The sequence below is a fragment of the Gobio gobio genome (assembly GCF_949357685.1).
Source record: "Gobio gobio genome assembly, chromosome: 21".
NCBI lineage: Eukaryota > Metazoa > Chordata > Actinopteri > Cypriniformes > Gobionidae > Gobio > Gobio gobio.
In genome coordinates, this window is record NC_137117.1 from 4389978 (window position 1) to 4414239 (window position 24262).

General features: G+C 44.6%; 1 protein-coding gene across 5 annotated transcripts in view; it reads right to left on the bottom strand.

Annotated features, from left to right (window-relative positions):
- corin (corin, serine peptidase) overlaps nucleotides 1–24262 on the bottom strand; it is a 53276-nt gene continuing 29014 nt past the window's right edge. For 4 of the 5 annotated variants that reach the window (XM_079802643.1, XM_079802644.1, XM_079802645.1 and 1 more), the window contains 18 exons: nucleotides 24169–24262; nucleotides 23964–24077; nucleotides 21559–21666; nucleotides 20687–20797; nucleotides 18157–18279; nucleotides 17971–18081; nucleotides 16384–16615; nucleotides 12678–12823; nucleotides 11011–11118; nucleotides 10812–10925; nucleotides 8514–8624; nucleotides 8318–8435; nucleotides 6049–6177; nucleotides 4263–4312; nucleotides 3997–4171; nucleotides 2665–2936; nucleotides 2434–2567; nucleotides 1–891 (listed from right to left, as the gene is read on the bottom strand). The exon at nucleotides 24169–24262 is cut by the window's right edge and continues 109 nt beyond it. In XM_079802643.1, coding sequence (XP_079658769.1) covers nucleotides 709–891; nucleotides 2434–2567; nucleotides 2665–2936; nucleotides 3997–4171; nucleotides 4263–4312; nucleotides 6049–6177; nucleotides 8318–8435; nucleotides 8514–8624; nucleotides 10812–10925; nucleotides 11011–11118; nucleotides 12678–12823; nucleotides 16384–16615; nucleotides 17971–18081; nucleotides 18157–18279; nucleotides 20687–20797; nucleotides 21559–21666; nucleotides 23964–24077; nucleotides 24169–24262 — 2433 coding nt within the window. In that variant the 3' untranslated portion in view covers nucleotides 1–708. The remainder of the gene's footprint in view (nucleotides 892–2433; nucleotides 2568–2664; nucleotides 2937–3996; nucleotides 4172–4262; nucleotides 4313–6048; nucleotides 6178–8317; nucleotides 8436–8513; nucleotides 8625–10811; nucleotides 10926–11010; nucleotides 11119–12677; nucleotides 12824–16383; nucleotides 16616–17970; nucleotides 18082–18156; nucleotides 18280–20686; nucleotides 20798–21558; nucleotides 21667–23963; nucleotides 24078–24168) is intronic. The other variant, XM_079802647.1, reaches the window with a different exon arrangement.

The following is a 24262-nucleotide window of genomic DNA, read 5'->3' on the forward strand; positions in this document are numbered from 1 at the left end:
TGTGATGATAGAAATCTTTAATACACGTGTTGTGTTTACACAGCATTATAAACACAGAACATCAGCGTTCAGAGCCACCGCTTTATGTGCTCAACATCAGTAGAAAAATATCCTTTAAAAAATGAAAGCAGACGGAATGTTGCAAATAAGCACTGGACACACACACACACACACACGTGACGAGGACACTACGCGACACGAACACCGCAGAAACACACGCTAACCACAGGAGAACATCATTGGGTGAGAGGTTTCCAGAACCAGCCAATAGCAGCAGAGGAGACGCAGAGAGCAGCAGGAGCCCTTCCGTGACAACACACACACACACACACACTCTCTGCACTCTGACCTCTGGGTAGATTACTGATACATGAACATTAATGCATTCGGCAGACTTACATCGAATCAAGCGACGCGTTTATTTCAGCTCGCGCTTCCCCTGGGAACGAGCCCAGCGCTCATCTGTCCGTCATCATGTGAGCTGTAATAATGAGCGATGTGTGTATTCAGTGTGACAGCAGAACCCGTGTTAAAGAGGGCGGCTCTGGATCATACAGGCGCTGGCGGGTCGAGAGCGTGTTGGAGCATCTGAAGGACGCCACCGCCCCCGGTGGACTGGAGTGGTAATGAGACGCTGCTCGCCCGAAACACGTGAGGAATGATCAGTGTAGCAGGGTCACGTTCCTGTGTGTGTGTGTGTGTGTTCACCTACAGCAGGTTAAACGTGCGCAGGTAAATCTGTCTCTCGATCCACTCGGTGAAGTGAGTCACGTTGGCGTAGACGCCGGGGCCCAGGACCTTAGAGAAACACACGGAGCCCCAGGAGGTCAAGCCGTAGAGAGACCAGCGGCCGTCATCCTCCTCGCAGACCAGCGGACCGCCACTGTCACCCTGGAGACACACACACACGATGTCACTTTGACGACACACACACACACACACATGATGTCACTGTGACGACACACACACACACACGATGTCACTGTGACGACACACACACACACACACACAATGTCACTGTGACGACACACACACACACATGATGTCACTGCGACGACACACACACACACACATGATGTCACTGTGACGACACACACACACACACGATGTCACTGTGACGACACACACACACACACAATGTCACTGTGACGACACACACACACACACACACACATGATGTCACTGTGACGACACACACACACACACACACACACACACACACACTCATGATGTTACCGTGACGACACACACACACTCATGATGTCACCGTGACAACACACACACTCATGATGTCACCCTGACAACACACACTCATGATGTCACGTTACGACATATACACACTAGTGATGTCACCGCAATGACACGTACACACTCATGATATCACCGTGACAACACACACATTCATGATGTCACCATGACAACACACACACACACTCATGATGTCACCGTGACAACACACACACTCATGATTTCACCCTGACAACACACACTCATGATGTCACGTTACGACATATACACACTAGTGATGTCACCGCAATGACACGTACACACTCATGATATCACCGTGACAACACACACATTCATGATGTCACCATGACAACACACACACACACTCATGATGTCACCGTGACAACACACACACTCATGATGTCACCCTGACAACACACACTCATGATGTCACCGTTACGACATATACACACTAGTGATGTCACCGCAACGACACGTACACACTCATGATATCACCGTGACAACACACACATTCATGATGTCACCATGACAACACACACTCATGATGTCACCGTGACGACACGCACAACCACTCACGATGTCATCGCGATGACACACACACACACACTCATGATGTCACCATGACAACACACACACTCATGATGTCACTGTGACAACACAAACACACTCAGGATGTCACAGTGCGCACACACACACACTCATGATGTCACCATGACAACACACACACTCATGATGTCACCATGACAACACACACACTCATGATGTCACTGTGACAACACAAACACACTCAGGATGTCACAGTGCGCACACACACACTCTCATGATTTCACCTTTAGCGCGCGCACACGCACACTCATGATGTCACCGTGACGACACGCACAACCACTCACGATGTCATCGCGATGACACACACACACACTCATGATGTCACCATGACAACACACACACTCATGATGTCACTGTGACAACACAAACACACTCAGGATGTCACAGTGCGCACACACACACACTCTCATGATGTCACCTTTTGCGCGCGCACACGCACACTCATGATGTCACCATGACAACACACACACTCATGATGTCACTGTGACAACACAAACACACTCAGGATGTCACAGTGCGCACACACTCACACACTCATGATGTCACCTTTAGCGCACACACACACACACACACACTCACCATGCAGGAGTCGATGGTTCCCGCCTCGTATCCGGCGCAGAGCATCCGTGACGTGATGGTCTTCATGTCGAAGTAAGACTGACACTGAGAGACGGAGATGATGCGCACCTCTCCCTCCTGCAGCTTAAACGGCACTGAAACACACACACACACACACACACACACAGGTTACAGGGGAACTCCAGCTCTCCACAGGTGAGTGTGTGCTGAGAGAGGCCGAGCTGCACTGACTTCTGTTGCCCACGTGCCCCCAGCCGGTGATGTGGCAGTACTGGTCTGGTTTGGGCAGCTGCCCCCGGCGGGGCAGACACACGGGCCGCACGAAGCCGGTCCGCCGCACCTCATGCTCCAGCTCCAGAACGCTGATGTCATAGTCCACCACCGCGCGGCTGTAGCGCGAGTGCACGATCACGCGCCGCACGCGCACCGTTTGCATGTGTGGAGACGGATGATCCAGATTATTGATCCCCAAAACCACCTTCCACACGTCTGCGCTCTCACGCCTGCACACGCAACACACATCACGCTTAACAACTCGTGTGTGTGTGTGTGTGTGTGTGTGTGTGAGAGAGTGAGAGACATCACGCTTAACACGACTAGAGCCTTAACACCTTGTGTGTGTGTGTGTGTGTGTGTGTGTGTGTGTGTGTGTGTGTGTGTGTGTGTGTGTGTGTGTGTGTGTGTGTGTGGACTGGTAATCATCACGTTATGGGGACAAAATGTCCCCACAAAGATAGCAATATCCGAAATCCTCATCCTTGTGGGGACATTTTTAGGTCCCCATGAGGAAAACATCTTATAAATCAGACTAAGTGATGTTTTTTGAAAATGTAAAATTGCAGAATGTCTCCTGTGAGGGTTAGGTTTAGGGGTAGGGGCAGTGTAGGGGGATAGAATATACGGTATGTACGGTATAAAAACCATTACGCCTATGGAAAGTCCCCATAAAAGATGAAAACCAAACATGTGTGTGTGTGTGTGTGTGTGTGTGTGTGTGTGTGTGTGTGTGTGTGTGTGTGTGTGTGTGTGTGTGTGAGTGTGAGTGAGTGTGTGTGAGTGTGTGTGTGAGAGACATCACACTTAACACGACTAGAGCCTTAACACCTTGTGTGTGTGTGTGTGTGTGTGTGTGTGTGTGTGTGTGTGTGTGTGTGTGTGTGTGTGTGTGATCGTTCTTCTGACAGCAGATGGTGCCAGAGCGGTGCTTTCAGAAAGCATGTGTGTGAGAGAGAGATAGAGAGAGAATGTGTGTGTGTGTGTGTGGGCATGTTTTTGTGAAATATCAGGACACAAATGTGTATAATGACATGGGTATTACAAAAAGAGGGTGAAATATGAGGACGTTCCCCATGTCCTCACTTTTCAAAATGCTTATAAATCACAGAATGAGGTTTTTTTTCACAGAAAGTGAACTGCACAGTCTCCTATGATGGGTTAGGTTTAGGGGCAGGGGCAGTGTGTGTGTGTGTGTGTGTGTGTGTGTGTGTGTGTGTGTGTGTGTGTGTGTGTGTGTGTGTGTGTGTGTGTGTGTGTGTGTGTCAGTGTGTGTGTGTGTTCTCTCACCCCTCGAAGCAGTGAGCTACAGTGAGAGCCCACTTGTCCCCGATGAGCACACAGCCGCAGATGTGTCCGCTGGGCTCGCTCTGCAGAGAGCACTGCCACGGCCAGCGGCCCGGGCGACTCGTGCGGCCGCCCAGAATCCTCTTCACCAGCCGGGCGGCAGGGCGGCGGCCACACTCTGAACACAGAGAGAGAACAGATGAGGAAACGGCATCTTACGGCCAGTAGATGTGTGTGTGTGTGTGTGTGTGTGTGTCAGTCATACACACCGTCTCTTGCACACTGCAGTGAGATCCTCTTGTATGATGGGCAGCTCTGCCTGCAGGAGGAAGTGATGTTGAGAAGAGTGACACGCATTTCTGATATCATGTGGTGTGTGTGTGTGTGTGTGTGTGTGTGTGTGTGTGTGTGTGTGTGTGTGTGTGTGTGTGTGTGTGTGTGTGTGAGTGTGTGTGTGTGTGTGTGTAAAGCTTCATATTTTAATCAATGAAGACACTGATGGTCCGCTGGAGTCGTGTTCATGTGAAGAAAGTGAGTATTATACACTCACCTAAAGGATTATTAGGAACACACACTAATACTGTGTTTGACCCCCTTTCACCTTCAGAACTGCCTTAATTCTACGTGGCATTGATTCAACAAGCTGCTGAAAGCATTCTTTAGAAATGTTGGCCCATATTGATAGGAGAGCATCTTGCAGTTGATGGAGATTTGTGGGATGCACATCCAGGGCACGAAGCTCCCGTTCCACCACATCCCAAAGATGCTCTATTGGGTTGAGATCTGGTGACTGTGGCGGCCATTTTAGTTCAGTGAACTCATTGTCATGTTCAAGAAACCAATTTGAAATGATTTGAGCTTTGTGACGGTGCATTATCCTGCTGGAAGTAGCCATCAGAGGATGGGGACATGGTGCTCATAAAGGGATGGACATGGTCAGAAACAATGCTCAGGTAGGCCGTGGCATTTAAACCATGCCCAATTGGCACTAAGGGGCCTAAAGTGTGCCAAGAAAACATCCCCCACACCATTACACCACCACCACCAGCCTGCACAGTGGCAACAAGGCATGATGGATCCATGTTCTCATTCTGTTCACGCCAAATTCTGACTCTACCATCTGAATGTCTCAACAGAAATCCAGACTCATCAGACCAGGCAACATTTTTCCAGTCTTCAACTGTCCAATTTTGGTGCAAATTGTCGCCTCTTTTTCCTCTTTGTAGTGGAGATGAGTGGTACCCGGTGGGGTCTTCTGCTGTTGTAGCCCATCCGCCTCAAGGTTGTGTGTGTTGTGGCTTTACAAATGCTTTGCTGCAGACCTCGGTTGTAACGAGTGGTTATTTCAGTCAAAGTTGCTCTTCTATCAGCTTGAATCAGTCGGCCCATTCTCCTCTGACCTCTCGCATCAACAAGGCATTTTCTCCCACAGGACTGCCGCATACTGGATGTTTTTCCCTTTTCACACCATTCTTTGTAAACCCTAGAAATGGTTGTGTGTGAAAATCCCAGTAACTGAGCAGATTGTGAAATACTCAGACCAACAACCATGCCACGCTCAAAATGTCTTAAATCCCCTTTCTTTCCCATTCCGACATTCAGTGTGGAGTTCAGGAGATTGTCTTGACCAGGACCACACCCCTAAATGCATTGAAGCAACTGCCATGTGATTGGTTGATTAGATCATTGCATTAATGAGAAATTGAACAGGTGTTCCTAATAATCCTTTAGGTGAGTGTAGTGTGTGTGTGTGTGTGTGTGTGTGTGTGTGTGTGTGTGTGTGTGTGTGTGTGTGTGTGTGTGTGTGTGTGTGTGTGTGTGTGTGTGTGTGTGTGTGTGTGTGTGTGTGTGTGTGTGTGTGTGTGTGTGTGTGTGTGTGTGTGTGTTCAGTAAAGTCTTCTCAGTGACGGCTGTTCTTTTATGAAGTGATTGATCATTACAAGTAAAAGTCTAGAATTCAACGTTCAGCGTGTTTGGACTTTCATGAATGAATGAAGTGTTTACTCAGATGTATTTTGTTTTAGTCATTTTTTCCCCCCACACACACACACACACCCTCGTTTTTCCAGCCGGCCCTGTAGAGGAAACATGTTCTGTGGACTCCATTCTGGGTCAACATGCAGCCAGCGCCTCCGCCCAGCAGCAGAAGACACGTCCAGCACTGCGTCTGCTGAGAGAGGAGAACTACACACACACACACACTTTTAAACAGAGAAGACATTTTGGACCTTCACACACTTGCTGTCATCTCTAACTGGCGGGCAGGATTCCCTCATGGCACATTAATATGGTTAATATGTGTAATATTTGAGATCAGGGGCCTCATTTATAAACGTTGCGTGCGCACAAAAGAAGGCGTACGCCGCTCTCTACGCAATAATTGGTATTTATAAAAAGCAAACTTGACGGGAAAATGTGCGGTCCTTCACGCAAGCTCTGACCCAGGCGGACGCACAAAAACGGGTGAAATGAGAAATGGCGACACCGTCGGCAGATGAAGAAACACGTGAAAGTGTGTGAAACTGCAGACCGTTGTGTAAAAGAAATGGCAAAACTGCCTCATAAATAACATGAAGACTTCACAAAGCAAGTCTTATTAACAGCCTACACCAACACCCGTTTGATCGATCTGCAGTGTAAAACAAACTAAATCAAACGAAAATTACAACAGTAATTTTTACAACAGTAAAAAGTGAAATATGTTCTGCAACAATATTGGCATGTTATGCAATTCATCCTCATAAATAATATGGTAAACAGAACAAAATAATGTACAAAACTGATATTCTCGTCAATGTGTCCGTCTGGAGCAGATATAGATGCAATTAGATAGACAGATAGATAGATAGATAGATAGATAGATAGATAGATAGATAGATAGATAGATAGATAGATAGATAGATAGATAGATAGATAGATAGATAGATAGATAGATAGATAGATAGATAGATAGATAGATAGATAGATAGATAGATAGATAGATAGATAGATAGATAGATAGATAGATAGATAGATAGATAGATAGATAGATAATTAGGGAGATAGATAGATAGATAGATAGATAGATAGATAGATAGATAGATAGATAGATAGATAGATAGATAGATAGATAGATAGATAGACAGACAGACAGACAGACAGACAGACAGACAGACAGACAGACAGACAGACAGACAGACAGACAGACAGACAGACAGACAGACAGACAGACAGACAGACAGACAGACATATAGATACATAGACAGACAGACAGACAGACAGACAGACAGACAGACAGACAGACAGACAGACAGACAGACAGACAGACAGACAGACAGACAGACAGACAGACAGACAGACAGACAGACAGACAGACAGACAGATAGATAGATAGATAGATAGATAGATAGATAGATAGATAGATAGATAGATAGATAGATCGATAGATAGATCGATAGATGGATGTATTAATTGGCCACTGGGGAAAGTTGTTTTCATAGTAAAAATGTATTCATCAGCTACGGAATCATATGCAAATGCCTTTAGTTTGTTTTATTTTGCGATAAAATAACATATGACGTATGTCTCAACCATTCAGAAAGCTGCAAGACATTACATTTGCACTGAACTATTTCCCATTTCCACGTAGATAATAGAGATAGGGATTCATAGGGATTCCCCAATAACTGCCGGCAGTCTCTCATCAGGAGGCTCAGCTCCGCTGTCTGATGAAGCACTACACGCTTTTTTGCCTCGACTTTGATGTCCGACCATTTCTCTTTTTTTTTTCGGCGATGGTCTGAGGTTGTGAGGCGACAGCATTTACAGCGTCTGCAACCTTTTGCACCTCAAGTGCCTTTTTGGCATCAGTAAAGCCCACACTGTGCCCTCCAAACAATATTTTCTCCTCTTTTCCACCTCGCCAACGATAACTTCTACTTCACATTGAGTGAAGTTAAGTTTTTTTTTTATTTCCTCTCTGTGTTTGCCATGATTTCGCAATCTATGAATATTAACTTGTGGGCGTTTCACGGACTATTTATGGGCAACTATGGGCGTGACATGAAGCCGCAAAAGCTGCGCTACATTTAGAATTGATTGTGATTTATTAAGGGTAAACTGCGTCGGATGTGCGTGCGCACGGTTTTATAAATCCGAATATTTCTGTGCGTACGCACGTCCTATGTTTCATCCGTACGCCACTTCTGACGCAAATCCTACGCAAAGTTTTATAAATGAGGCCCCAGGTCCTCAAGGTCTGCAGAGGTTTTCTAAAGAGTGTGTGTGAAAACTACAGGCGTGTGTGTGTGTGAAAACTACAGGCGTGTGTGTGTACTGACCTTACCCTAAACCCATCTGTGTGCATGTGACGCTGCTGAGGTTTGAGCTCCACCCATCCGCACACACCTGATACTCCACCCCAGCCTTAGACACCAGCAGCAAACCCTCGCCGGACAGAGACACTACACACACACAACATCAGCATCACTGCACAACTCTGAGTGAAAAAACAATGAGCCGGAAGAAGTTGAGTCTCTTACCGCAGTTCCACTCGTCTGAGCTGTCAGAGCAGTGTCTCCTGCCATCACACCACAGCGATCGGTGCACACACTGATGATTATTACACTCCAGCTCATGACTGCTGCACACGGCTGAACACACACACACACACACACACACACTGATGATTATTACACTCCAGCTCATGACTGCTGCACACGGCTGAACACACACACACACTGATGATTATTACACTCCAGCTCATGACTGCTGCACACGGCTGAACACACACACACACGCATACATGAGAGCAAGCGCATACACACTCCAGTGCCAGTAGACTCTGTGTGTGTGTGTGTGTGTGTGTGTGTGTGTGTGTGTGTGTGTGTGTGTGTGTGTGTGTGTGTGTGTGTGTGTGTGTGTGTGTGTGTGTGTGTGTGTGTGTGTGTGTGTGTGTGTGTGTGTGTGTGTGTGTGTGTGTGTGTGTGTGTGTGTGTGTGTGTGTGTGTGTGTGTGTGTGTGTGTGTGTGTGTGAGAGAGAGAGAGAGAGAGAGAGAGAGAGAGAGAGAGAGAGAGAGAGAGAGAGAGAGAGAGAGAGAGAGAGAGTGAGTGAGTGTGAGTGTGTGTGTGTGTGTGTGTGTGTGTGTGTGTGTGTGTGTGTGTGTGTGTGTGTGTGCTGGGCGGTATGACCAAAAATGTATATCACGGTATTTTTCTAAATTATATCGGTTTCACGGTATATGACGGTATTTTTTCCCCTATGCATGACAGGGTGTTAATCACATTTTCTACTGATTGAGAGAGGAAATACTGCAGGAGATTGACTAGAATGCCCTGTTTTACTGTCATGACGAGTGAATATTGTAGAAAAATTCCACACTAGAGTTAATAGGTCTACAGGTTAACAAAATGATGCTGTGGAGAGACAACAAACAATAAAACACAGACCTGCAACACGTTTAGAATCATACTTACAGACACCTGAATATTAAAAGTTGAGTTGAGGGCACCTTAAGCATTTTAAAAATCTAACCCTCTATAACAACAAACTACCAAAACGAAGAGAAATGAGGATATTAGCAATACATTTAACAGGACTCTCGGAATTGACACACTTCAGTTTGACACAGAAAGAATAAAGCAGTTACTTTTTGGCCCATTCTTCTTTGAATTGTCAGTTTATTTATTAACTTACATCATTGTCTTTTGAATAATCCATCGTGTCAGCGCGTTCGTGATCAGACATAGGTTATCAGTGTAATCAGTGCATACATTTCATTTAAATAAGACGTGATGAAATATGCGCGCATACACACTTCTGGTTCATGTCTAGAGCACTAGAGTTTTTGAAATATGTCCATAAAAATTTTAAACGCGCTCGCTCCGGTCTATATCAGTGCTATATGATCCATGTGGTGAGCGTTGTTAAACTCATCGCAGCGCTCCGTGCAGAAACCGCGCTCTCTCGCGCGCCGCGTGTAGTTTGAATTCTCAACAATAATCAAGGGCTGAATCCGACATCGCTCCCATAACCTCAAATATAGCATTATTTGGAGGGCACAGCGCTTTGTAGTGGTGTCCGAAACCTTAGAGGACGTTATTGAGTGCACTCATTCTATCCCATTGCACCGCAATAACGAGTGTACAGCCGATGTACACACAACGGTTGTCCGACTTAACGCACGTTTTCATTCACTCCTTCAAATAAAGTGATAACGTAGGGAATAGTGAATGAGAGTATAGGATACAGCCATAGGCTGTGCTGTAATGCGATCTCAACTGTGCTCTGACTGCTCTTACTACAGTGCATCAATGAAATGGGTCCTCTCTCAAACAATGACGCGCTGCACCGCGTTCCGAACGTTGTTTAAGCGACATATACCGGTATTGCGGTATCGTCAAAATTCATATCATAAAGAAAATTAATACCGGTATTCGGTATGAACCGGTATACCGCCCAGCACTAGTGTGCCTCTGTTTATATTACATTGTAATGTCCCCACAAGGATAGTAAAACCTGAGATCCTATGCATTGTGGGGCCAGTTTTTGGTCCCCATGAGGAAAACATCTTATAAATCAGACTAAGTGATGTTTTTTGAAAATGTATGATGGGTAGGTTTAGGGGTAGGGGCAGTGTGTGTGTGTGTGTGTGTGTGTGTGTGTGTGTGTGTGTGTGTGTGTGAGAGTGTGTGTGTGTGTGTGTGTGTGTGTGTGTGTGTGTGTGTGTGTGTGTGTGTGTGTGTGTGTGTGTGTGTGTGTGTGTGTGTGTGTGTGTGTGTGTGTGTGTGTGTGTGTGTGTGTGTGTGTGTGTGTGTGTGAGAGTGTGTGTATCACTCACAGCAGTTCTTCTCGTCTTCCTGTTGGCTGCAGTCAGGAAACCCGTCACAGATCATGTTGGGATGGATGCAGGTTTTGTCTCCGGGACATTCCGACAAGCCCCGCTCCACACAGCCTAGTGACAGACACACAGGAGTTTGCACATGTGTGTGTGTGTGTGTGTGTGTGCGTTTCTCATGTAAGTGTGTGTATTTACTCACCGCATGTTTCCTCATCGCTGTCGTCATCACAGTCTGTGTGTCCATCACAGCGCTTGGATGAGAGGACACATCTTCCTGAGCGACACTTAAAGTGACTGGGAGAGCACTCTAACACACACACACACACACACACACACACACACACACACACACACACCTTCAGGTTACAGAATGATCTTTTGCGTTTGTACTCTTGACTCTTTTACACTGGAGCATTTAGCGGCTAAAGACGAGTGCTGGCGGTCATTTGTTGCATCTTGAACTCTTGCCATTATTATATGGGAGTCAATTCATATAATTCATACGTGTTCAAAACTCCTTAAGGAGATTTTATGTTTTGTTTTTAAATGTAAAAATTATATTTCTTACTTCATTTTGCAGTTGCAGTGGGAACTGATCCTTGTAAATGTAAATTTGCTGGTCGCACCACCTGACATTTCAAACGCAAACTCAAATCTAACAGGCATTAATGTGGACACCTATAGTCATATCATATATTTAAGTAATTATCATAAATTAGGTATAATTTGAAAGCGTACAGACTCAAAATTCATCCTGTTTTGAAATTGGACGTTACGTTACCATGGAAACGGTACTCTAAATTCTTCTAGCGGGCGGCGTCATGTTTCATATTACAACATTTATTTTAACTACTTTATAATCAAAATCTTTTCTAATCTTGACAAAACACATATCGTCGGAAAGCTCTGAGTCTCAGGGGTCCATATTTGGGGACTGTTTTGTGATGGAAGTGACATTTGGACAGAAATTTACAGGAAAATGCATCAAAAAAACAATCAATGGAATTTGAATGACACCCGGTGGCTGTTTTTGGTACAGCGCCTAAACAACATCTCATCGGGACTTCAATTTTTGTGATATCAACTTCAAATTTGGAGTACAAACATTTTAGAGTAAAACATTTTTGTAAAATATATATTTTATATCAAATAAAAAATATTTAGTTCAGTATTTTTCATTTACAGTAGATTTAAACTTCCATAACTTTGCTTTCACTTCAGCAATAATCTGCAGTGTCTTCTTTAAAACGAGACCTCAATTTGGATAGTGCATTTTCATGTGTATTCTCAAAAAAGCGGGGGGTGACAGTTATTAGCATATATTTTATAGTATTAAGTATATATATAATATATAATATAAAGTATATTTTATTGCATAAAATGGCATTTTTATGTCGGTCGCTCTACCTGACAGTTGGAGAAGTAAATTTTTCGGACAAAAGTTTTTAAAGTAATATAATAGTTTTGAAATAAGACTATTTTCCCTCATTTATAAGGAATTTAACGTAAAATCATGCCAAACTGTTTGATTAAGAATTTGACTGAGAAAATGAACCGTTTTGTTTTCTGGACGGTCGCACCACCTGACATCTTTGGTCTTTCAAACACCACAACTCAAAAAGTCACTTTTTAAAGGAAATATTGTAGATCAATTTGATATGTGACATGTATTTATTCAAATTCATTTTAGGAAATTAATGAATTTGGACACAAAAAACACATGTCATTGAAGAAAAACGGCACTATTTCATTCCAGCCCACAGCTGAATAACATCCAATCATCTCCTCACGCGACTCCTTTGCTAACTGCTCAGTGTAATTTAGGAAAACAGCTCGGTTTGAGTTTGCGAGTGTCTGCGCACTGACCGTTCACATCCGGGTCAGGAAGTAAACAGGAACTGTTTGCTTGACCTTCCTCTGGAAACTGAGCGCAGTCTGTATCCTCAGGCCATTGCAATCCCACAATTCCTAGCACTGACTCACAGCGCTCCTTTGAATTCCTACACAGAGACCTGATACACACACACACAGTCATCAATGTCATTATATGTAGTCAAGTCAGCTTTATTTATATAGCGCTTTTAACAATGCAGATTGTTTCAAAGCAGCTTCACAGTGTAAAACAGGAAAATAATGCAGCATAATTTTATTCAGCCGTTCTGGAGAAAACGCTGATGTCATCAGTTCATTTCAATTATCATACAGTGACAGTGTGGGCTTTAGATCAATAATTAGATCAGTAGTTTAGTTTAAATGGTTAATTTAGTTTAATAATTAGATTTATTTGGATATTTAGTTGAATATTTAGTGTCCCCAACTGAGCACGCCAAGCCAGAGGCAACAGTGGCAAGGAAACCAAAACCCCATCAGGAGCAGAATGGAGGAAAATAAACCTTGGAGAAACCAGGCTCAGTCGGGGGGGCAGTTCTCCTCTGGCCAATAAACAAACAGCGTATTATTATTATTATTCTGGAAACTTTACAAGTCAGAGGTCATAATAGATCGGAATAGAGTGCCGAAGTTATGACGTCACTTTGTAGGCCAACCCGGAAGTTAGCGGCGCATGGGTTCCCTCGATCGAAAAGCCATGCATTTTCCCCATAGACTTTTGGAAAATCGCAAAAAATAAGATCTGTGTTCAACAAAGAGTTATGACCCTTACACGTTTTGTCTATCAAGATAATCTTTACAAATTAATCCAAAATGTATACATTTTGAAGCTTAAATAAAGCCGTCAGATATAAAATGCTAACGGTAGGCTATAAACGGACCATGGTCGCGGATCAACGTCATCATCAAGCTTCCTCAAACTTTATTTAAAAAACACGCTCGCTCATTATGATCTGCGCTGTGTATGAACACTTATCAACTTTTTCATGAGAAATATTGCCCATTCGTTTTTTCCAAAAATGTTAGAAACTAATTTTGTTTATGCGTGCCTCTCTGAGATTTATCTTTTGTTAATGTTTTTTCAGACAATATGATTATCACTGTGATAACATTAAATGACATGAAACACAACCCAGTCTCTTTTTGTTAAATGCAAGTTTATGTATGATCAATAATACAAAAGTACAAGTAAAATGTATAATAAGCTATACATTAAATAAAGCAAAAAATTCAGTCAAACATTCAAAGTCAGTGCTAGTAGGCTAACGTTACAACTGCAAAGTACAGTTATAGCCTAAAAATATAAAGTAATGAAACTTCACTTTGCCTTCAGCCTAAACGATTTGCCAGGGAACAAATTATAGATCCATGAGAGCAAAGATCGGCCGTTACAAGACGAATTATAGCTCGAGACACCACAGAGACATCAGAGCCAGCGGCAGAAGGCAGAAGGACTGGCTGAGGAAAGTCTACGCTCGCCGGGTAAACAAGCTCGGAGCGCCGCTGATCCACTGGAGCTCACAACTCGGAAAACACCAGATAAAATGTTCAAATGGGCACTCTTTATATAAATAAACCACTGATTTGAGCTTTAAACTACTCCAGGGCCCGTATTCATAAAGATTCTAAGAGTCCTCTCAGAAAACTCCTAATTTAGCTTAAAAACTTTTACGTAGGAGTCTTAGCTTAAGAGCTATTCGGGACCGATCTGAGAGCAACTCTGAGCAAGGAAAATACAAAAACTTTAATCTTAGTGAAGAGGCGGGGCTGACCCCGTTGCTACGTATGACACCGTCTTTTGAAGACTGTGATTGGTTGGTTGTTCAAAAAGGGGAATAAAAAGGAGCGCTTTTAAGTATAGGGTCTATTCTAAGCCTTCACTTTGAATTTACAAGCGCAAATTGTCCTATTTTACCGTTCTCTCTCACTCTCTCTCACACACACACACACACACACACACACACACACATTATATATATGTACACTGAAAAATTTAATTAAGCATAATTAATTTGTGCTCGTTTAAATAATTTTAATTTAGTTTTTTATTTTAATTTAAAAAAATGAATTGGTTTTATGGGAATTGCATGTGTTTTTGTTTAAATTGAGATCAAATAAATTGATTGTGACCACTTACGATAATGTTTTTTTGTAAATTCAACAAATCATTTTTTTCAGTGTATATAAATCCTTTTATTATTTACCATGCTGTTAATTTTCTATAAGGTATTTGATTGGCTTAGAACTATAAACATTGTTCCACTCTTTCCAATTCCACTGATTGCTGGCATGTCTATTTAATTGGTGGTTTGAAAAGTTGGATTTAATGCAACAAACATGATCCATGCACGATCTAATCTATAGCGTCTCATTAAGTCACTGTCATCCATTGTCTGCATCACATTTCTTCTCCCTCTTCGTCTTTCTGCCATTTTCCCCGATGCTAAAGAAACTCTTAAGCCTCTTAAAAGTCCTCGTCCGTGCTCCTAACAAATTTGACCTTCAGACCTCTTTTAAGGGTTAAGATGCTTTCCGAATTACTTTTTTCTTTACTAGGATTTTTTTGTTAATTTTAAGAGTAAACGCCCACATTTCTAAGAATTTTCGTAGAATTTTGTCACTAGGAGCTACTCTTTGCATTAAGATTCTTTATGAATACGGGCCCAAATGTTCAAGCATCCAACTTTGTGTGAATAGCGCGATTTATTCACGCCACATAAGTTCTTCATAAGTGAGGCTGAAACGCGGGCTAGTGAGAGATTTCCTGTTTGTCACGATGACGTCTAAAGTCCCCGCCAATGGATGTAGTCCCTTTTAGCAACTTGTTAGCAACCACCGTTTTTAAGACACAATAAAGTTTAAAAAAATCACAAGCAGGTTTTAACTAATGTGTTTTATGTGATAGATCAAAACGTGAAAATATTTAGAGGCTTTGTTAACCACAGACCTTATTTCAGGCGATTTAGCAAAAACCCATTCAAAAAACCCATAGACTTTAGGGCGAGGGAACAGGAAGGGCTAAAATGCTAACTCACTTCCGCGTTTTGGCCTACAAAGTGACGTTATTACTTCGGCACTCTATATTTGAAAGATCGGAGTCATCACGCCGGAGACGGGTTTATTGAGATGCCGTGACGATGAGGCAGTTTCAGGGGAGTCTAATCACGGTCTCTCAGACACTTCAGGGTCATGTGTTGGTCATGTCTGGCCACAGGTCCACCATCTGAACCATTTAGTGCTTTGTAAGTAACAAGCAATATTTTAAAATGTATGCGATGTTTAATAGGCAGCCAGTGCAGTGTTGACAGAACTGGGCTAATATGGTCACACTTCCTGGTTCTAGTAAGAACTGGAGGTGCTGTGTTTTGGACCAGCTGGAGTTTATTTATTAAGCGAGCAGGGCAACCACCCAGTAGAGCATTACAATAATCTACAGCTCATCAACATTACAATAATCTAGCCTTGAGGTCATGAACACATGAACTGTTCAGCATTTTGCATTGAGAGCATGTGCTGTAATGTAGATATATTTTTAAGATGGTAGAAAGCAGTTTTATAGATGCTAGAAACGTGGCTTTCAAACGAGAGATTGGTATCAAAGAGCACACCCAGGTTCCTCACTTAAGAAATAAAGGAGCACACACACACACACACACACACACACACACACACACACGCTGACCTGCAAGGCGGCACTCTCTGCTGTGTTAAAGGGTCACACATTGGCACGAGCACCGTACAGGCGAAGAACATGAGATATTTGTAGCAGTTGGTCTGAACGAGTGCAGGAAAGAGCGACGACTCCCAGCTGACGGACGTCTCCTTCTGGGACTGATGACCCAGATAGTTGGGGAACCTGGTGGAGTTATAGGGCAGATTCATGCAGATCTCCACAGAGATGGGCTCGCAGCCGCCTGAAACACACAGTCACACACAGGTCAGAGGTCATCAGCACACACACACGATCGCTTGCGATAACCACGGTGCTCTTCGGGCATGAAAAACAAGATTCAAACAGTTTTTTACTGTCCACTAGGACAGTATGCGTTTATGATTTTAAAGGGTTAGTTCACCCAAAAATGAAAATTCTGTCATTAATTACTTACCCTCATGTCGTTCGACACCCGTCAGACCTCCGTTCATCTTCGGAACAGAAATGAAGATATTTTAGTGTAAATCTGATGGCTCTGAAAGGCCTCCATTGGCACAATGGCACGGTTCACTCTCAAGACCCTTAAAAGACACTAAAGACGTCGTTACAAAGTCCATCTCACTACAGTGGTTCTACAATAACTTTATGAATCGGCGACAATAGTTTTTGTGCGCAAAAAACCCCTAAATAACGACTTACATAGTGATGACGATTTCAAAACACGGCCTCATGAAGTTTCGAAGCGTTATGAATCAGTGAGTCGAATAATGATTCGGATCGTGTGTCAAACCGCCAAACTGCTGAAATTTGGTGATTCAAACTGCTGAATCGACTCACTGATTCATAATGCTTCAAAGCTTCATGATGCTTTGTTTTGAAATCGTCATCACTATGCAAGTCGTTATTTAGGGTTTTTTGCGGACAAAAACTATTCTCGCCGATTTATAAAGTTATTGTAGAACCGCTGTAGTGAGATGGACTTTGTAACGACGTCTTTAGTGTCTTTTAAGGGTCTTGAGAGTGTAAAGTGCATTGAGCCAATGGAGGCCTTTCAGAGCCATCAGATTCACACTAAAATATCTTCATTTGTGTCTGAAGATGAACGGAGGTCTGACGGGTGTCGAACGACATGAGGGTAAGTAATTAATGACAGAATTTTCATTTTTGGGTGAACTAACCCTTTAACTGAACTAAACATAATACATTAAAACTGTGTGTGTTTGACAAACCAATGAATAAAACCATGTTACAACGTTTCTGTTTACCTGCAAGTGTCTCCTAGGATAGAAGGAATGGACAACTTGGCCGTCGGCCATCTTGTTTTGGGGAGTGGGGGGGGTCCACATACAACGGCTTGCCACTTGGTGTCAGTGTATAGGAAGATGCGCTAGTGTCCACTGTAGAGGTTGATGAGCAACTAGGCCATCAAATCCCGTGCATACGGCTTTTTAACAGCGGCTCACTTTAGTGACCTCTATGCGTGAAAGGGTTAACGTGTGTTAAAGCTACGCCATCAGGTCACCTAAGCCCAGAGTTTAACATAATGGCTAAAATATGTGACTCTCCAGTGCTCTGTGTGTGGTCAGAGGTCACGGGTCAGAGGTCAGTTTCACTCACTGCAGTTGTTGCCAGTGTTGTTGCGCAGGTCACATGACGTGTTCCCATGACAGCCAGAGGAGCAGGAGGTGGAAGTACAACCCGATTGACCAGGTGGACACAAACCCTGAGCTGAGAGACAGAGCCATAAGTGCGAGTGCATTAGCGTGCACGTGTGTGTGTGTGTGTGTGTGTGCGTGCACTCACTCTGCTGTTGTGTGCAGTTCTCCTCATCACTGCCATCTTTACAGTCATCTTCACCATCGCAGCGAAAGGCACTGGGAATGCACTGCTTGTTGCTGCACTCCACTAAACCCTGGGACTTGCACGCTACACACACACACACACATACACACACACACACACACGTGAATACTCTGCAGGGTTATACAAGCACACAGTACAGTGAGGGCAGTGAGGGCAGTGAAGGCAGTGAGGGCAGTGAAGGCAGTGAGTGAGGGCAGTGAATGAGGGCAGTGAATGAGGGCAGTGATGGCAGTGAAGGCAGTCAGTGAGGGCAGTGAAGGCAGTGAGTGAGGGCAGTGAGTGAGGGCAGCGAAGGCAGTGAGTGAGGGCAGTGAGTGAGGGCAGTGAAGGCAGTGAGGGCAGTGAGTGAGGGCAGTGAAGGCAGTGAAGGCAGTGAGTGAGGGCAGTGAAGGCAGTGAGGGCAGTGAGGGCAGTGAGGGCAGTGAGTGAGGGCAGTGAAGGCAGTGAGGGCAGTGAGTGAGGGCAGCGAGGGCAGGGAAGGCAGTGAGGGCAGTGAGTGAGGGCAGTGAAGGCAGTGAAGGCAGTGAGGGCAGTGAGGGCAGTGAGTGAGGGCAGTGAAGGCAGTGAAGGCAGTGAAGGCAGTGAAGGCAGTGAGGGTAGTGAGTGAGGGCAGTGAAGGCAATGAAGGCGGCAAGGGCAGCGAGGGTAGTGAAGGCAGTGAGTGAGGGCAGCAAAGGCAGTGAAGGCAGTGAGTGAGGGCAGTGAGTGAGGGCAGCGAGGGCAGCGGAAGGCAGTGAGGGCAGTGAAGGCAGTGAGGGCAGTGAGTGAGGGCAGCGAGGGCAGCGGAAGGCAGTGAGGGCAGTGAGTGAGGGCAGCGAGGGCAGCAAAGGCAGTGAAGGCAGTGAGTGAGGGCAGTGAGTGAGGGCAGCGAGGGCAGCGGAAGGCAGTGAGGGCAGTGAAGGCAATGAGGGCAGTGAGTGAGGGCAGTGAAGGCAGTGAGTGAGGGCAGTGAAGGCAGTGAAGGCAGTCTGGGCAGTGAGTGAGGGCAGCGAAGGCAGTGAAGGCAGTGAGGGCAGTGAGTGAGGGCAGCGAAGGCAGTGAAGGCAGTGAGGGCAGTGAGTGAGGGCAGTGAAGGCAGTAAGGGCAGTGAGTGAGGGCAGCGAAGGCAGTGAAGGCAGTGAGGGCAGTGAGTGAAGGCAGTGAAGGCAGTGAAGGCAGTGAAGGCAGTGAGTGAGGGCAGTGAAGGCAGTGAAGGCAGTGAGGGCAGTGAGTGAGGGCAGCGAGGGCAGTGAAGGCAGTGAGGGCAGTGAGTGAGGGCAGTGAAGGCAGTGAAGGCAGTGAGGGCAGTGAGTGAGGGCAGTGAGGGCAGTGAGTGAGGGCAGCGAAGGCAGTGAAGGCAGTGAGTGAAGGCAGTGAAGGCAGTGAGGGCAGTGAGTGAAGGCAGTGAAGGCAGTGAGTGAGGGCAGTGAGTGAAGGCAGTGAGGGCAGCGAAGGCAGTGAGTGAGGGCAGTCAGTGAGGGCAGTGAGTGAGGGCAGTGAGTGAAGGCAGTGAGGGCAGCGAAGGCAGTGAGTGAGGGCAGTCAGTGAGGGCAGTGAAGGCAGTGAGGGCAGTGAGTGAAGGCAGTGAGGGCAGCGAAGGCAGTGAGTGAGGGCAGTCAGTGAGGGCAGTGAAGGCAGTGAGGGCAGTGAGGGCAGTGAGTGAGGGCAGCGAAGGCAGTGAGGGCAGTGAAGGCAGTGAGTGAGGGCAGTGAGTGAGGGCAGCGAAGGCAGTGAGGGCAGTGAGTGAGGGCAGCGAAGGCAGTGAAGGCAGTGAGGGCAGTGAGTGAGGGCAGTGAAGGCAGTGAGGGCAGTGAGTGAGGGCAGTGAGTGAGGGCAGTGAGGGCAGAGAGTGAGGGCAGTGAGTGAGGGCAGTGAAGGCAGTGAGGGCAGTGAGTGAGGGCAGTGAGGGCAGTGAGTGAGGGCAGTGAGTGAGGGCAGTCAGTGAGGGCAGTGAGGGCAGAGAGTGAGGGCAGTGAGTGAGGGCAGTGAGTGAGGGCAGTGAAGGCAGTGAGTGAGGGCAGTGAGTGAGGGCAGTGAAGGCAGTGAGTGAGGGCAGTGAAGACAGTGAGGGCAGTGAAGACAGTGAGGGCAGTGAGTGAGGGCAGTGAAGGCAGTGAGGGCAGTCAGTGAGGGCAGTGAGTGAGGGCAGTGAGTGAGGGCAGTCAGTGAGGGCAGTCAGTGAGGGCAGTCAGTGAGGGCAGTCAGTGAGGGCAGTCAGTGAGGGCAGTGAGTGAGGGCAGTCAGTGAGGGCAGTGAGTGAGGGCAGTGAGTGAGGGCAGTCAGTGAGGGCAGTCAGTGAGGGCAGTCAGTGAGGGCAGTCAGTGAGGGCAGCGAGGGCAGTGAGAGAGGGCAGTGAAGGCAGTAAGGGCAGACGCTCTAATGAGGAGGCTAAAGGCTGCAACCCCTAGTGTCAGTCGCTAGAGCGTCTCTTGAGATCAGAGGAGTGAGGTTTACTCGCACAGCGACTAAAGCTGGCCTCCGTTACACTCACAGCAGTTCAGCTCGTCGCTCTTGTCCAGGCAGTCGTGGTCTCCGTCACAGAGCCAGTCTCGAGGAATACAGCGCCCTTCCCCACAGCGATGCTCTTCAGACGCATCACACACTGCCACAGGGGAAACAGCCGTTAAATCACACTTCAGGAAGCGCCAATGAACTCAAATATGCAGAATATGTGTTGAAACATATGAAATATGAAACACTAATACGCTTTATTAGGAAGTGGAACTTTTAACCCAACACATGTCAAGAGACACTAGGAGAATGAACTAATGTGGAGTTTGAAAATGTTCGCTGTTCCAATGTACTCCCATTGGTCAATGGCGATGATGATGTATGGCGATGAATGGCTATGAGGCTCCTCCCCCTTTGAGGCGTAAATGTCTGGTTCAGTCGGTCGAGGTCAGACATTCTTTTTTATTTACCTTTAAATTACTAGATTTAATCAATAAATAATCAATAAATAGTAATTTAAGCAAATTCTCTCAACTTCAATTCAAAATAACTTTAACTTTAATTAATTCAGCTCAAAATATCTCACATTGGGCATCTCTGCCGACCTCTTATGGAAAAATAATAATATAAGATGATATTTCCTAACTCTAGATGGCCTTATAGCTCTATATATGGAGTTGTTCCGCTGGGTCCTAAAGTCAGTTTCTCTTCGGTATGTATTCAGACACACATTATAAAATCATTGTTTGGTAAAGTTTAGTTTGAATTTCGAGCGTTTTTAGGTTTTTCCTCATTCCAAAGGGGATCAAACTGACCCGCGAGGGAAGGATTTAGTAGTAGTTCCTGCAGAGTGAGTAGGAAACGCTCTCCTGTTATCAGCTGATCTCAATGAAGCTTTTCAAATGTACTCACCACAGTTCTGCTCATCGCTCAGATCGCCACAGTCGTCGTAGCCGTCGCACAGAAGATCAGAACTGACACAGCGGCCGGTAGCACACAAATACTGTCCGTCCGCACAAGCTGGACAGAACGAGAAGATCACAGTCAGCGTTAGCGCACTAGCACACGCACATTCAGAGCATAATAACTCAACTAAACGACAGATCCTTTGAGTGCAGCGGGCGAGACTTTGAATGTACAAATAACTTGTCCTTCGCTTCCTCATTTTCCTGTATCTTAAAGAGCTGAAGCACAATTAACCCCTAGGAGTCTGAGCTGTTTTGAGGCCCTTTAGAAGTTTGCCATTAACATATTAATGGCAAAAGTTGAATTACATTGTGTTCACCACAAACTGGGCTACCATAATATCTAAGCAACATGTATGTGTATGCTTGTATTTTTGTGAGAAAAATGTTTATGCATGATTTTTGAAAAAAAAAAAACATTTGTTTTAAAATTAAGGCCTCAAAACACACAATAGATCTGTGTCCACAAGACTTTTGCCTAATGGGTGTATTTGCCTAGAGTTTTTGCTTTAAACTGATGTGAGAATCATTGAGTCTACTCATTCACATAAAACAATACACTGATTTAAAATTTGTAAGACCGTTTTTCTTCACAAAGCCAGTATGCAAGGAGGCGTGATAGCTAATGAATAATAATGGAGATCACCTGAGAGGACAAAAGAACATAATAGCCCGCATTCATGAGCTGCATAATGAATGAGCTTCATACCTGACTAAGAGAGAAAAAAATGCTCTTCTTATTTAGTTGAAAACTGTACTTATCTAGTAAATGCATCTTGATTTAAGAATGTTTAAATATTTAGACTAGAAACAAGACAAAAATGACTAAGAAGAGCATTTTTTATACTATTTTTTTATGTTTTTAAAAGGAGTCTCATGCTAAAAAAAAATGTAATAAATAATTAAAATTAAGATACAATTTATACAAAACGAAATTCACTTTAAAGAAAACAATTCACTTTCTACAAAACAAAACTCCAGAATCATTTCTGACAAACTTTGATATTAAATAAAAAAAATACCATTAGGCTGTAATATTTAAACATCAATATGAAGCAAAATACGTTTGACTGGTACTATATTTATAGCATCTGAGCAGACGTGCGAATAAAAGCTTTATTGATGTGACACTAGGCTCTTTTACAATAAACACGTTATAATCTGTCCAAAACAAGCCAAATAAATATTGTCTAAACAGTCTTGCATTTATTACGTTTAATGTTGCAACAGGATTAATATTTAAACTGTCTTTTTGCGTTTACTATTCACAGATGCTAACAGAATAAACTGACGTACCTTACAATCCTTTGCTCTTAGAAATGAACAGTTTTTCGTGAGCAGAATAAATCCAGGATTACTGCTCAACGCGTCTCAAAGTAATGCATCTGAAGTAACGTTCCAGCGCTTCACTAGACGTGTTGATGCGGGGATCGTCAGTATTTGAATCTGAAAGAGCGCGCTCTGTGTGGGCGTGGTCGCATTAGCGGATAATGAAGTGGCTCACGGGTGACTGACATCTATCTCTTTTCACAGAGATTACATAAACACAGAATATTTGTTTTTGATTTGGTTTACAGTGTTTAAAACCTGACATTTCAGCGTTTCTGTAGACATATGTCTCATGTTTGTGAGACAAGTTTTCACTAAGCTAGAGGTCATTTTCTGAAGACTATCTGAATGAACGTCTTTGAGAGAGAGGCTGCAGATTGCGCATCATGTTTGTTTTCTTTATTTTGCAAAAAGCAAAACATTTTGTTTTTATTGTGATTGTACACAAAGAAATTTGAAATTTAACAGATTATAATGATGTATAACACTTGCCTGAATAATAATAATAATAATAATCATATGCTGTTTGTTAATTGGCCAGAGGAGAACTGCCCCCCCGACTGAGCCTGGTTTCTCCAAGGTTTATTTTCCTCCATTCTGCTCCTGATGGGGTTTTGGTTTCCTTGCCACTGTTGCCTCTGGCTTGGCTTGCTCAGTCGGGGACACTAAATATTCAACTAAATATCCAAATAAATCTAATTATTAAACTAAATTATTGATCTTAAGCCCACACTGTCACTGTATGATAATTGAAATGAGCTGATGACATCGCCGTTTTCTCCAGAATGGCTGTACAGCTGAATACAATTGTGTTGCGTTATTGTCCTGTTTAACACTGTGAAGCTGCTGTGAAACAATCTGCATTGTTAAAAGCGCTATATAAATAAAGTTGACTTGATTTGAATGATAAAAAAACTACAGTTATTTGAGTCTCTTGGGCACTGATAAGAAAAAAAGCGAGTCGATCGCGGCGGGGCGGCCACTGACTCGAGGGGGTTAAGAAAGGAAAAGTCCCACACTTACTGCAATCGGCCTCGTCGCTCCAGTCGTCGCAGTCGTTGAATCCGTTGCACACTAGTTTGAGAGGGACGCATATTCCAGTCGCACACAGGAAGTGATCGCTCCCTCCGCACGTGGCTTAAGACAAAGAGCACAAAAAGACAAACGGTCAGAACTTCATGCCACGCGCGGCTCCAGTATCTGCAGAAAGCCCCGTCTCCCGGCTCACAGAGTTTGCCTCTGGCCTGGCGCGGCGAGTAGCAGAGCGGCGTGTGGTCCGAGCCTAAGCCCGAGCCGGAGCCGGAGCCGGAGCTGTTGGTGAA